Source organism: Ailuropoda melanoleuca, chromosome 5 (genome assembly GCF_002007445.2).
Source record: "Ailuropoda melanoleuca isolate Jingjing chromosome 5, ASM200744v2, whole genome shotgun sequence".
NCBI lineage: Eukaryota > Metazoa > Chordata > Mammalia > Carnivora > Ursidae > Ailuropoda > Ailuropoda melanoleuca.
This window is the reverse complement of record NC_048222.1, coordinates 70,325,763-70,340,146: the sequence shown is the minus strand read 5'-3', so window position 1 is coordinate 70,340,146 and position 14,384 is coordinate 70,325,763. Positions and strand designations below refer to the sequence as shown.

At 45.3% G+C, this 14,384-nt stretch overlaps 1 protein-coding gene across 1 annotated transcript in view; it reads right to left on the bottom strand.

The window, feature by feature from the left end:
• RYR3 (ryanodine receptor 3) overlaps nt 1-14,384 on the bottom strand; it is a 541,796-nt gene that overhangs the window by 231,488 nt on the left and 295,924 nt on the right. Inside the window, exons 17-18 of the mRNA XM_034661206.1 lie at nt 9,546-9,679; nt 7,479-7,720 (exon numbers count right to left, since the gene is read on the bottom strand). Of these exons, the coding sequence (XP_034517097.1) occupies nt 7,479-7,720; nt 9,546-9,679 (376 nt within the window). The remainder of the gene's footprint in view (nt 1-7,478; nt 7,721-9,545; nt 9,680-14,384) is intronic.

Here is a 14,384-nt window from a genome sequence, read left to right as displayed (position 1 = left end):
ACAATTCTATTGGCAAGAGAGCAGTGAAGAAGCAGAAGTTAGGGATTAAAATGGAGTTTCAGGCAAAAAATTTATAAAAATATATACATATATATATATATATTTTTTTTTGCTACAGAAGTAATGCATGTTCATTACAAATGTTCATCATACATAGACAAATATAAACAAGGAAAAAATTAACTCAATAAAAATGTAACTTCTTGCTTCTACTTTTGTACACACACATATATATACTCTTCACCCAAACTAGGATATTGTAGGTTTTGTGACTTGTTTTCTCTACTTATCACATCACAAATACTTGGTTGTATAGTGGAATATTAGAAACTGCATTTTAATGGCTTCATAATATGCCATATGTAATTAAAAACCCTCTTGTGATGGGTACATGAGTTGTTTAAAAATTTTGTACACATATCTATGCTATGTAACATTTCTCATCTCAGCTCAGAACTTTTTAACATTTCCAGTGGTTACCGCTATTCTAGTCATAGGTTCTAAACGAAGTGGTAAGTTTTAAAATACTGAAACTGCTTTACTCTCCTTAATAAAAAATATCAGGTACCTCCTTCTGGTTATTGGGGGGCAACTGACAGAACCATATCGTGTTTTCTCCCCGCCCCCCACTTACACATACATTCTTGAGGCTCTACATGGTGTCAGATACTGTGTGTGGAACTGGGGGGTCAAAGATAGAAGATCCAGTTCCTGCCCCTAAGAAATTCATAAGCTGGTGGGAAATAAACATTTAAGTAAAGAATTCAGTGTAATTATTGGAATGAAGATGTACACAAGGTTAGCGTCTTCTAAGACAGAAGAAGGTGCCGAGTCGGCCTAGAAGGGTGGGACAAAATCCAAAAGATCAAAGATCCACTAGAAAATTAAGAGTATTCCAGATGGAAGGAAGAGCTGCTACAAAGGAACGTATGACACGCCTCCTGCGTGGCTGGGGTTGGTAAGGCGGGAAGGCAGGGGCTGATGGGAGCTCGAGGAGGAGACGTGGGAGGGGAACGAAGCTGGACTAACACACGACTCCTGGTGTATTTGCACCGATGGTGCAGTGACACACAATCACGTGTGCTGTGACACGACCGGGAGTGGCCTCGGACGTGGCTTTGGTAACTTTGTACCCTGCTTCATTACCGAACAGGGAACAAGCTCATGTAAAATGGAAGAACCTAAGCCCACACTTGAAGAGCGCATAGGTTCGACACCTTTCCAGCTGCTCTACTTGAGGGTCCTGAGTAGTCTTGGTTCCAGGTATCCCAGGTCCCCAAGTCTCTTCCTCTTTATCATAATCAAGTTCGCTGTGAAGGGAACCGATGATACTAGAACTCAGCAAATCCTGCTACGATGGCCTTATTCTATTTCCTAAGTTCCCATTAAAAACCCATCCGGCCTGTTGGAATGTTTCTTTTTCCTTTCGTTTAACTTCTGGATGATATCACAGTAGCCGTTTGAAAAAAATACAAGCGATTTCTGTGAATTTGGGAACACCAGGAAGTAACTGAAATGCTCGGTGGGTCAACTCACTTTAAAGGTATTCAGATCCTTGCTGGATGAAAATACAAATTAGAAGGTCCTTTACTGTTGTGAGACGCCTCCAAACTAGGACACACGGACAGGGTGGCATGGTGATGCCAGGGCCCACTCTGGCCGCCCACTCAGGGTGCGCTGCTGGCTTCCGTGCCGGCCTGGGCTCGGCCAGTAAAGATACGGGGCAGCTTTCGCGACGGATGGTCTTCATCTCTAGCGGTGCTCTGATGGCATCAGAAGCTGAGGTCCAAGCTTTATTTAGCCTTTAATACGCCACAGTTGCCAAGTGCCTTCCTGGGCAATGGCAGCTGGGAGAATTTCTCCTGTCTGGCTTCCTCTCTCGGTGGAAAACCACCACCACACGAGCAATTACAGCCTTGTGGAAAATGCCACTGCCTTTTCCAAAACCCCCTTATTCTCAGAGAATGGGCACCGAGTAGAAGCTTCTGCCGGAGCACTAGGCCACCAATAGGCAAAGTGAAATCAGGGCGTGAGCCTATTTTTTAAAATGTATGCAGAATACAAAGTTGGGACCAATATTATCCAGAAGCTAAAGGGAGACTGTTGATAATTACTGGATAGGAAGCATATACTTAGAGCAGCATCTTGGGAAGTCTATTTGAATAAGAAAGTCCATTTCATATAATATTCATGTTGTAAAAGATCACCTGATAAGGTATATTTAGTTTTAAAATGTGAGGGGCGTGAAGATTTTCCAACCAGAAAATAAGGGAATCATGCAATGGCTTCTGTACACTGTTTTATAAGTCTGTTCTCATCTAAAGGAAGAAATCTCTAACCCTGCGAGGGCTTCCAAGGCTCCAAATGATTCAGAAGGGTCCTGTAGCCCACATTTAAACAAGATACTTGTCCTTCAAATTGTTCTGTAGTGAGGTGGTGCTGGGCGGGGAGCAGAAGCGAGGTCACGGAGGGCTGAGTTCAAATACCAAGTCTTTACGTGTTACGTGAACCTCGACAGGTGATTTTACTAGAAAATCAGCTTCCACATCTATGAAATGGGGGCAATAATGCCCACAGTGATGCTGTCAAGGGCTGTTTGTAAGGTACCGCGATGATGCCTACGATTTTACTGAAACAAATGACTGATGTCCTGTATGCCATCGAGAGGTATAGCAGTAGATAAAAATGCCAGAACACTGTAGGAATGTCTTTTGTAATATCAGGAAAAATTAACAATATGGAGAATCATAGTACTGAGGGCTGAGTCCAGGAAGTGATTGGAAAAGTCACTGTATTGAGTTATCAAAGTCAGGAAATCCCTTTATTGAAGACAGTACTTAAATAATAGTCACTTTCAAATATGTTTAATGTACCTGACCCTTTAGAACAACCAATGGAAGGGAACTCTGAGGAAGGGAAGCAGAATAGTTAGAGAGCCGAAGGTGTCTCAACTGCTTTTCAAGATACAGGAAGTCCATAATCCTAGCGACCACCCCCTGAAACAGGCTGGGGAGTCCTGTGAAGAAACTGCCCCTGTGTGAAGAAACTGCCCTGTGTGAAGAAACTGCCCCTCACTCAGAGGCTTGGGCCTACCTGAAGGTCCCAGGAAGGCCAGAAAGGCCATTCCAAACCAGCATTTGGACATAAAGCAAAAGCCCACTTTATCACATGCAGCCCATCTTCAAATCAACCCAAGGATCGATTACTGCAGGACTTAGCCTCTTCTGATGAGTACTGTAGGCAACTGGAAACACTGGTGCTCAGCATTTCCACTGCCCCAGGCACTGCGGAGTTTGGCACTAGAACAGAAAACCCCAACACTTAGGCACTTGGATGGAGAGAGGATCCAAACACATTAAAACCCTGGTGTTCTACAGCTGCTCTTGGGCTCCTCTCTATACAGCACTTGGCTTCTGGAGAGGTCCGAGTCACAGGTGGGGAGTATCTTGGTAGATGAACCCCGGGACTCATCTTAGCAGGGAGATGGGTAAGGAAGACCCACTTATACAAATTTGACTGTAGAGCTAAATGATCTAAAAATTTAGAAAGTCAGAAGTCATAATAAATCAGAAAATACAGTTTTGCTCCATTGATTTCCTGTATCACTTATCACTCAGGATGGTAGATTCCCCTGCTTATTCCAATTCTGCAAGGGAAAAATTTACTAAAGCAAAAAGATAGGTGCTAATTTCCTCCTGTGAGACTGTCCCCCCGAACCCCCTACCCTGAGCTGAGTTCATCCCAGTGGCAGTCCCGAGAGGCTACATGAAGGCTAGGTCAGGAGAGGGAGAGCAATGTCCTGCCAGAATATAGCCAGTCCCTTGAAAGGAAACTCCCAGTGGCCCAGCTGATTTTGGAGCCTGAAGAGCAGGTTGGCAGGGTTGAGATGGGAGATATTTCTATGGCTGAGGCTTGAAAGTGAATTCACAGGCTTCAGTGGCTAAAAAGACCTATAAAGACTGCTTTTTCCTTACATAGAGAAAAAGCTCATTTGTTTAAAAAAAAATCATTTGTCACTTGAAACTTCCTTTCCCATTCAGCATGGGACTCAGATATCCCCTTAGGATGGGGCTGCTCTCATGGTCTCCAGTGAGGTACACACAACTCTGGATATTGTCTTTATGATTACAGTGGACTCCACAGAAAATAGGGGAAAGGAAATAATATTTACTGGGTATCTAACGTGTCAAGAACTTCATGTTCCTTACCTCATTTACTTACTTACTCATTTTTTAAAAAATATTTTATTTTTTAAATTTATTTATTTTAGAGATAGAGAATGAGAGAGAGAGAGTGTGTGCAAGTGGGGGGAGTAGCAGAGGGGGAGAGAGAGAGAGTCCTAAGCAGACTCTGCACTGAGTGTAGAGACTGATGTGGGGCTCGACCTCACAACCCTCAGATCACGACCTAAGCGGAAACCAAGAGTTAGATGCTTAACTGACCTAGACACCCAGGTGCCCCACCTCACTTAAATTTCTTAAGAGCCTATATAATTTTCATTTTATCTGAGGAAACCAAGTCTCTGGAGGTTAAGTAATTTGTGCTGTGTCAAAAAAAAAAATCAGTAAACACAAGAGCTGGGATTCAAACCCAGGCACAACTCCAAAGCCATGCTGTTTCTTCTTGACTCTTTCCAGTGACAAAGTGCTAGGAGCACTATAATTCCTTCCAGTGACGACAATATCTATTGACTTTAATAAGTACACTGAAGATCAGTTTCAAGGCAGTAGCTTAATTTATGCTTACAGATAAGTTTAGAGTTAATGGACCTGGGCTTTTACATCTTAAGGAAAGGAGAAAAATTGTCATGATGAGTTCCCAGCATCTCTCCCTTGCCACCCTCCACTCCCTCCTGCAGTAAGCTGGAGTATCATTTCATTTCTTCATCCAATAATCATTCTTTCACCAGATAGTCCACAGTTCAATGCTGTCCCGGTGGGAGTCATTAACCGAGAACTTATGTCTTCAGCGGGAGCACGCGTTGGCATATTCACCTTCAGTGCCTTCTGCCATATGTGTGTTTCCTGTGTGCTGGGGGCAGATTCAGAACGATGCCAGACCCAAGGAAGCTTTGTGTTTTAGCGAGCATGAAAGGTGTAAATCTCGTAGACATTGGTTTTTCCACATCTCATCAGATGCTGAAGACTGAGGGCATAAGCTTCTTTGAACACACCTATATGGCATTATTTTTTAATTTTATTTATTTATTTATTAGAGAGAGAGAGAGAGTGCACAAGCAGGGGAAGCAGGAGAAGGAGAAGCAGGCTCCTCACTGAGCAGGGAGCCCAATGTGGGACTCGATCCCAGCACTCTGAGATCATGACCTGAGCTGAAGAAAGACACTTAACCGACTGAGCCACCCAGGTGCCCCACCTATATGCCATTATATTACTAAGTGTGGGTAATGTTCAGAGAGCCGCAATCAGCCTTTGAAGCACTGAGTCCCAAGCCCCTTTCCCCTATCACCAATCAGAAGGGCCACCTCTAGGGGTGACTGGCGTGGGCTCAGCACATCCAGCTTCCTAGTCTTCTGAGGAGACAGGACAAGAGGGATGGCAGGAGTGCTGCACACCCCTGGAATGATACTCAACTAGATGGATGTTCACAGTCTGACATGCAAACAGTAGTCTTTTCTGGATGCACTGGATTCTCTGTCTCTTGTGCCATTGACTTATCCATTCTGCAAATTTTGTGAAGGGATATATTAAGTGCGCCAGGCAGTGCTACAAAATCTGAGAAGGACTGAGTAAAATTTTTCCTTTGAGAAGGGTTTTTCTTTGAAACAAGGTCCAATCTGCTTCATCCAATGGTCTAGGTGTCCTTCATCTCTTCTTAACCAATCCCCAGGCAGCGCTCTCTTCAGGTGTAGCCTGGGACTGTAGCTTGGGTTATGGTGACCGGATGGCAGGAGATGAGCGGCACTCAGCAGGCAGTGGGTGGAATGATTTTCTCAAGTCCATTCCGCTCATTCCCTCACAGATTCAACCCTACCAAACCCAGGAGATGTAGATGTGTACAAGGGTAAGAACTCTTTCTTTCCAAATCACTTCCCCCGGGACAGCTTTCTGAGAACCTTAGGACATCTGCTGACAACCTACACGAAAGGCTTCTACTGCACTGCCAGACGCAGGGGCTCCAGAAGCCAAGAAGGGAAGATCCACCCCCACTCCCCCTGAAGATGGAACCAAGGAAGGGTAAGTTTGGAGGATAAGAGAACAACAAGACAAGGCTTTCCCTTCACTCTAACCCATCATCCCGCCATTTTGCATCTGCTTTTGTCTGCACCACGCTGTCCCCTGGGACACACAAGATGCAGAGAGAGATTTCTTCTTCTCGCAAATGATCCAGGATAAACAAATATGTAAATACATAAGTTGACACCATTTCTAAAAATTTTTAAATGTTTCTACTGAATGTACAACAGCACCAAAAAACTTTTGAAAAAAAGCCATACGGACCAACTGAAAATACAGACCAACCATAAGAAACACCACCAGAATCCAAGCTGATGGTTTTAGGCTGAAGGCTGAGGCAGGAAGGAAAAGGTGATGGGTTACGTAGCTCCCAGTTACAAAAGAAAATATATAGGTTTGTGTCATAGAGACCAACTTTGCCCTCGTACTGGATTTGGGGAAGAAAATGTGTCATGGGTTTTTACTAAGAGGGATGCTTACATAAGGGATTTCCGTAAGGGACACAATGACTCCAACTGCAGTTTTGTGAAAGATACAGATACAACATGCTGGGGGCAACAGAACAGCTAGAGCTCTGGGTCTGAGTGAGAGCCCAAACTTCAGTCCTCGCTTTTCATCCAGGCAGAAGCTAAGCTGTTCCCCCAGGCACAGGCCATGGGCATGCTTGGGGGAAACCATCGTGTGTTTTTTAAAAAGGAGCTTTGAATTTTTTTTTAAGGGATTGGCATTTATGATGTGTCTGGCATCAATCCAGACATTTTATAAAGTGTATCATGAAGCAGCATGCTGCACTGACATGATGATGGACTTGTAGTCACATCTGGATCCTTCTCGGTGTGACTGCAAATACATTCCTTAAGTATCTTTGTGCTGTTTCCACATATGCAACATGAGGTCAGTATTAGCTACATTAAAGGATCACTGCAAAGTGAGGAAAAACAACATATGAAAGGTATGTAGCTCACTGCCCAGTAAATAAATGTTGAGTCTCTTTCCCTGTTTGACTATCCCACGCAGTAAGGACTGTACAGATACAGACACTGAACTTGAAAGCCGTTATGCAATCCACACTGGATCACACAGCTGGAAGTGCTAGAGGCATGGTTTCAAAGCAGGACAGTCTCATTTCAGGTCTGATGCTCTTCCCACCATCTACTTAGTTGAGACTCTGGCGTCTGTATCATTTCAACAGAAAATGATCATTGGAGCTTGAACAATTCAAGCCTCAATCATCCTCAGTAAGGGACAAAGGGCCAAAGCTCTGGCAAGAGCTTTGGTACTCACCTGACCAAAGGTGAAGTCCATCAAAGCCATAGGAGTACAGGTCATCGCCGACACCGTTGCCTCCCCATCCTTCCCCTCCGCCAGGGTACGGAGCATAGCCTGAGGAAGAGGCCCAGCCCACCCGCAGGTGTGTGGGCTCGGCTGTTAGGAAGGGGTCCACCTGGTCGATGATCAGCTCAAAGTACCACTTCTTGTACTGCGCCGAGCCCTCGGCGACTCCCAGGAAGATGTTGGGCCGAATGCTGAAATGAAATGTGGGACAGATTCTCAAGCACCAAGAAAAAGAGAGCACGTTGAATAAGATCACAGGACGCACTGTGAACTGAAGGCACAGCAATTTTGTGTTTTTTGTATTATCCTAAAGTAGAAAAAGCCTACAGCCGCTAACACTTGATCAAGTTCTTAGTGGGAGGTGTCAGGACAACATTAATTCTATTTAAAAATATAAAGAATGTCTCCTTATTCCATTGAAGGCAACCAACACTTGCTGAGTGTCGACCATGGGTAGAAGATGCTGAAAACGTCGTACACCTGCGTAGCTACAGACCCTTGTTTCTTTCTGTGAGCAGAAGAAATAACTTACTCAAGTTCCATCTCCTGGGGAATTGGTCCAAGCACTCCCATTCTCCCAGCAGCAGCTTTTTCAACTAAGCATTAATAACAAAAATGGCCTTTTGAAAGCATTAAGAAACCACTGTTAGAAATAAGCCAGACAAGAAAGAAAGAAAGGGGGGGAGGGAAGAAAGAAAGAAAGAATGAATGAACGAATGACCGGTAGGTAGGAAGGAAGGCAGGTAGAGAAAGACAGACAGAGAGAAGTCAAGAAGAGAAAGACGAATACTGCATGGAACTACTTATATGTGGAATAAAAAAAAAAAAGTCAAACTCCTAGAAACAGAAAGTAGACAAGTGGCTGTCGGGGGTTGAGGATAGGGGTGGAGGGGGGCAGATAAAGAGAGGTTAGTAAAAGGGTACAGACTTTCAGTTATAAGATACATAAGGTCCGAGGATCAAATGTATAACATGGTAACTGTAGTTGATAAACTACATTGCCTAATTGAAATTTGCCAAAAGAGTAGAATTTCAGCACTCTCTCACACACAAAAAAGGTAAATATGTGAGGTCAAGGATGTATTAATGAACTTACGGGGCAAAACCTTTCACAATGTATATTACATCATCACATTCTACACCTTACCCTACAATTTTGTCAATTATACCTCAACAAATAAAGCTGAAAAAAATTAAACCTAAAATTGCTTTAAAGGGGAAAGGGGAACAGAAGTCACTCTTAGCCAACCTTGTTAAGGGCTGGAGGATCTAATGTATCCGGTAAAATGGTTAAAAGCTCAGGACAAAGTTTTTCTGGTTGGAATGCTATTCTTAAATGTCCACTCTTCTGGGCTGGGGGCTGTGCCCCATTTTGGGTGGACAAGGGAAAACCAGACTGGTACCAAAAGAAAGTCTGTGTGGATGGTTCAGATCTGCTCTGCACTTCAGAGAAGTTCTTTCCTCACCTTCTAGATTAGGGAGTGGGCCTAGGTAGAAAATTGCCAAAGAACCTTGGGCCTGCCTGATGCAAGGCTGGTGAGCTCACATGACTGCCTGGAGCTGTATTACAGACCGGCAGGTAGGATTGTGTGCGAGCCCAGGCTCTCCAGCCTGGCCCTCACAGACAACCCTCGGGTCAACGGCCATGTGACAGAGGATGCCAGAAACCACAGCATCAACATGGGACATCCATTCTGTTAAAAGATTTTAAGGGAAAAAAAAAAAAGGTGGTACATTAAAACGGGTATGTTATGGAGAAGGTACAAGACCTATGTAAAAGCAGACTGCATGTAAAAACATGCAACATGGCACACCACTTCTGGTCAAATTCTTCAGCCCCCAGGTGGAAATGCTGTGAAAGAGGGTGGAGTACGAGGCCCTAAAAAAGTACCCATCTGTCCAGTCTCATCTCATGTGCCAGCCTCACCAGGGAAAAGATGGGTAGGCAGCACTAGCCCTCTTCCTTTCCTGTCTGGAAACAAGCTGGACGCTTTGGAGTGACGGTGGTGGCCTTACCTGGTCACATCATTAATCAGCCGGGTCTGCAGGAGCAGGTTTCTCCGGGGCAGCAAGTTGTCACAAATCAGATTCTGGTTGGCTCTGACTGCGACCCCATTGCAGAGACAGAGGGAGCACAGCACATCCAGAACCTGCAACGGGACACAGGCCCCCAAACCTCAGGACCACCAGGAGGGCACCGAGGGCAGGACCTGACTGCCAAGACACGTGACGGAAGCAGGCCTCCTGAAGTAGGGGGGCTGGTGACAAGTGGGAGGACCTCTCCAGAGTCAAGAGTCAATGCCGCCACACCTCCCTCACCAGGCATCAGTGAGCCATGCTGGAGCCTGCCGCCTCTGAGGGAAATGAAGCCAGATTCCTTCCAGCCCCTCTGCCCTCATCTCAGCCCCTTGCCACCAAACTATGCATGTTCCCTGTGATCAGTTCTGCTCAAACAGGTGGGAGTCTGAGCTCTGAAGACAGAATGTCCAGGTTAATATCCCAGCCATGGCAGGACTAGGCTGAGATGAGGCAACGAGAGCGTGAAATCCAGGCATGACACCCTCGTGGAGACCTGCATGAGTAAGGCAAGCACTAGAAGGTCCTTCACTGGCTTCGAGCCTAAGTTGGCACTCCCACCCAGCCTTGGCAGCCCTACATGCTAACGTCAGTAGGCACTCAGACAGCTCTTTATGAAAAGCACTGTTGAAAAGAAAACTACAGACCCAAATGACATAGCTTAAGTTAAGATCCCAAGTCAGTAGGCAAGACTTAATACCTAACCTAACAACAGTTTCAACCCCCTGGGAATGTAACCTTTAACCAGTCAACATGAAAATTTCCTGGTCAGCACTAGGAAATTTCCTGATAGACCCCATCTGTTCCCCCTTAAGAGGGTGACCTCGCATAAAACAATGGATTCTTTGCTAATAATTTCCTTCCCCTGTCCTCTATCTTTAGAAACTTTCCTTTTCTGTAGCTCTTTGGAGCTCCCCTCTATGGCTAGAAGGGATGCTGCCCAATTCATGAATCAATTAATAAAGCCAGTTAGATCTTTCAGATTTCCTTGGCTGAATGTTTGTTATTTAATAGCACTCAGATTCCCATTTGGCCAAGGTCACGTAGCAGGCTTGGGAACCTCATGTGGGTCAGTGGAGAGGACAGGATAGATTCCAGTTCTTGGGTGTCTGGCTGTGATATCATCAAAATTCATTAAGATACCCTTCTATTCCCGCAAACTGGTATTCAATAACCTTCTACCCGCTCTCCTTCTACCCCTAGAGTGAGAACAGAACTTCAGGAGCCCTGGGGCGCCTGGGTGGCTCAGTGGTTGAGTGTCCGCCTTCGGCTCAGGTCATGATCCTGGGGTCCTGGGACTGAGCCCCGCAGCAGACTCCCTGCTCAGTGGGGGGCCTGCTTCTCCCTCTCCCACTCCTCCTGCTTATGTTCCCTCTCTTGCTGTCTAATAAATAAGTAAAATCTGAAAAAAAGAAAAGAAAAAAAAGAACTTCAAGAGCCCAAGTGGCCCTGAAACTATGAGACCGGCCACCAAGCCACTTCTGCTCCCCTTTGTTTTCCAGCTATGCGGGAAGTGGAAACAGTCCCCGGCCTCCTACCCGCACCGTCTCCTTGGGCTGCATCCTCTGGCATTCCGATTTTGTGCTCCTATATTGACAGAGCAAACTGTGCTGGGCCGGCAGCGCTCCTCCTCTCTCCCCTACCGGGAGGAATGTGCAAACAGCGGTAGATAAATCACAGGCACAAACGTGGCAGCCGCATCTCAGTCTTTCAAAGTGGCCACCGAGACGCAGTACTTAGTGGGGTTGGATGGCTTCAGGTTGTTGGCGTTAGTGTCCATAATTCTCACAAACCAATTTTCTACCTGACTCCCTGAATGTCAATTTCGTTCCAGATAAATACAAAGCACATTTATGGGACAAGCAGAGAAGAATCCCAAAGGCGGTTTAACGGAGAACTCTCACCATTGCCGCTCTGTGAAACATATCGACCGTGGAACTGGAAATCCAGAGGATAATTTCTCATTCTAAGAAAAGAGCCATAGACGGCCAGGAAATTAAATACTTATCATCCAGCCTATCACACATTTTCATCTGTCCTGCCTCAAAGTGAAGGCTTCGAGAGCCTTGCTGTCATAGCCAGAGGGAGAGCAAGCTTAACCCACATACAACAGGAACAGCAAGGAGAAAAAGGCTCTGTGAGAAGCGGTAAAGCAACAGTGTCTCACCTACGAATACATGACGCCGAGAAGCAATGGGGCTGACACCGCTCAGGCTTTGTTTTATTTTAGTTTTAAATTTAATTTTTTTAAAAAGATTTTATTTGACAGAGCACAAGCAGGGGGAGCTGCAGAGGGAGAGGGAGAAGCAGGCTCCCCGCCGAGCAGGGAGCCCGATGAAGGGCTGGATCCCAGGACCCTGGGATCATGATCTGAGCCAAAGGCAGACGCTTAACCAACTGAGCCACCCAGGTGTCCCTAGGCTTTGTTTTAAAAGGCATTTCTTGGTGGTGAAATGGGGAAATGGGGCCAAACTTCCTTTTTTTTTTTTAAAGATTTTATTTATTTATTTGACAGAGACAGAGACTGCCAGCGAGAGAGGGAACACAAGCAGGGGGAGTGGGAGAGGAAGAAGCAGGCTCACAGCAGAGGAGCCTGATGTGGGGCTCGATCCCATAATACTGGGATCACGCCCTGAGCCGAAGGCAGACGCTTAACCGCTGTGCCACCCAGGCGCCCCGCCAAACTTCCTTTTCTTAAAAAGCTTAAATGGGTTCTTTTAAAGGTGAAGGGAGTGTAGACAAGGTGAGTCCACCACAGGGGATGCACAAGCATTGAGCCGAGAGGTCATGTGTACTTCAGATGGAGGGTGGCACCTTGGTGACCTCTGGGACGTGTGGCCAGCTGTGGCAGGTGCTTCTCTGCACTCACCGAGCTCCATTTCTTTCTACTCCTGAGCCCACAGGGGCTACACTTCCCAGCCTCCCTTGCAGTTAACATGGGCTTATGTAGGAATTCTCCTTTAAAAATAAATAACCATTATATATCCATGGAAACGTCATTTGGCTGCTGCAGTCTGTCCTTCAGCTTTCGTCTATAAAAATAGCTCCATGCTAAAATGTATTTATTCTATGTAAATACTATGAAAATGCCAATTGTAATTATTCTGTGATTTTTTTTTTTAATCAAGTCCTATATTTGAAAATGAGGATTTTGAAGCCCCTGAGGAACAGATTTTTTTCTTGCTGTGGATGTAAACTGGGTGGCTGGAAATGCTTCTATATTGCCTTGGCTGCCTGGGAGCTCAGAGATGATTCAGCAACTGCGTGGGAGTTGATGGTTCGCTTCCCTGTGTTCTATCTTCCCCCCAACCCAGGCCAAACCTTCAATTCTAATTTATACTTTCTTGTGATCCATGATGATACTATATTACCATATATTTTTCTCACGAGTGGCTCCAAATCCTTAGAAAAATTTAAAAATGAAAGCATTTATCTGTGACAACACTGAGGAGAGCTGGAGTAAGATAGGTTTGGGGGCAAGTAAAAAGGGCATATTTCATTTTTAAGATGCTTAGTCCATGGGAAAATTAGAAGGTGACTTACAGTGTTCGATAATTGCTCTTTTTACCAAACAATAAAATCAGTGCTACTAACATAGTAAGATGGGAATGGATTCTGGCTCTACTCATTCATTCCTTTTATTCATTTATTACACCTTCAACAAACATGGATTAAATGCCTGCCATGTATAACGTATGACTTGGCACTGGGGGGAATGCAAAGTTGGTGGCTGCCTCGAAAGAACTTAGAGTCCGTGACAGACATCTGTGTGTAAACATAATGACAGTCTGAAAGGCAGAGTGGAGCCACCAAGTAACGGAGTGCTAGCTGCATCAGATTTGAAATGAGGAGACCACGTGCAGCTGAAGCTTCGGAGGGGGGGGGGAGTGGCATTTGCATAAAGTATTGAAGGGCAGATGGAATTATAATGGGTCCTGGAACACTAAGAAGTGAGGCGATGGGAGGGATCAGCAAGCGCCTCGTCACTAAGAGGTCGCAGGGCAGAGGACACGGAGAGAAAGGCATGTTACCCGCACACGCTTTCCTGTCCTTTTCACTCCGAAGATTGGGTTCTTTCCTTCAAACTTCCTGACCTCAATTTGATCACGCTTTAGATGAGCGGCAGGAACAGAGCTAACAAGTGAAAAATCTTGGAGGAGAGGAGGCATAGTAAATGCCACTTTGCATACACTCTCCGTTCTCAACCTGTCACTGGAGCTGGAATGGTACAGAAAGGGGTTCATCAACCCATGAGATGTACAAACCTTTTCTTTTTTCTTTTTTTAAAGAAAATGTCACAACCCTGAAGACTCTGGTTGGACCCAGAAGGGCGTTCAAACTCCAGTCTCAGAAACGCTAACTTGACTAAAGAGGACTTCTAATTATGAATTCTTCACTGCAAGGTTTTGTATTTAGAGAACTATAAAAATAAGAACACAAAATTAAAAATATTCTCGCAGAATGTGGACCCTGAAGAACACGCCCGCGGACCGCAGTCCGAGAAACAGCGGGAAGCATTCGAAACTGTGAGTGGGAGGCCCAAAGTCTGGTCCTAGTCCCTCAAGAATCAGGTGGCTTCGCATTTCAGGGCCCACATGCCAGCCTTGCTCTGGTCTCGGTCAAGTGGAAATAAGAATGCTACTTCCCGGGGTCATCCTGAGCACAAAGGAAAATGCCTGTGAACATGGAGGACAGCACCTGGCATTTGTCAAATGCAGAATAAATGTTAGCTATCATCACCGTCATCATTACTGTTGCTGCTATTGGAAGAGCTGGGAG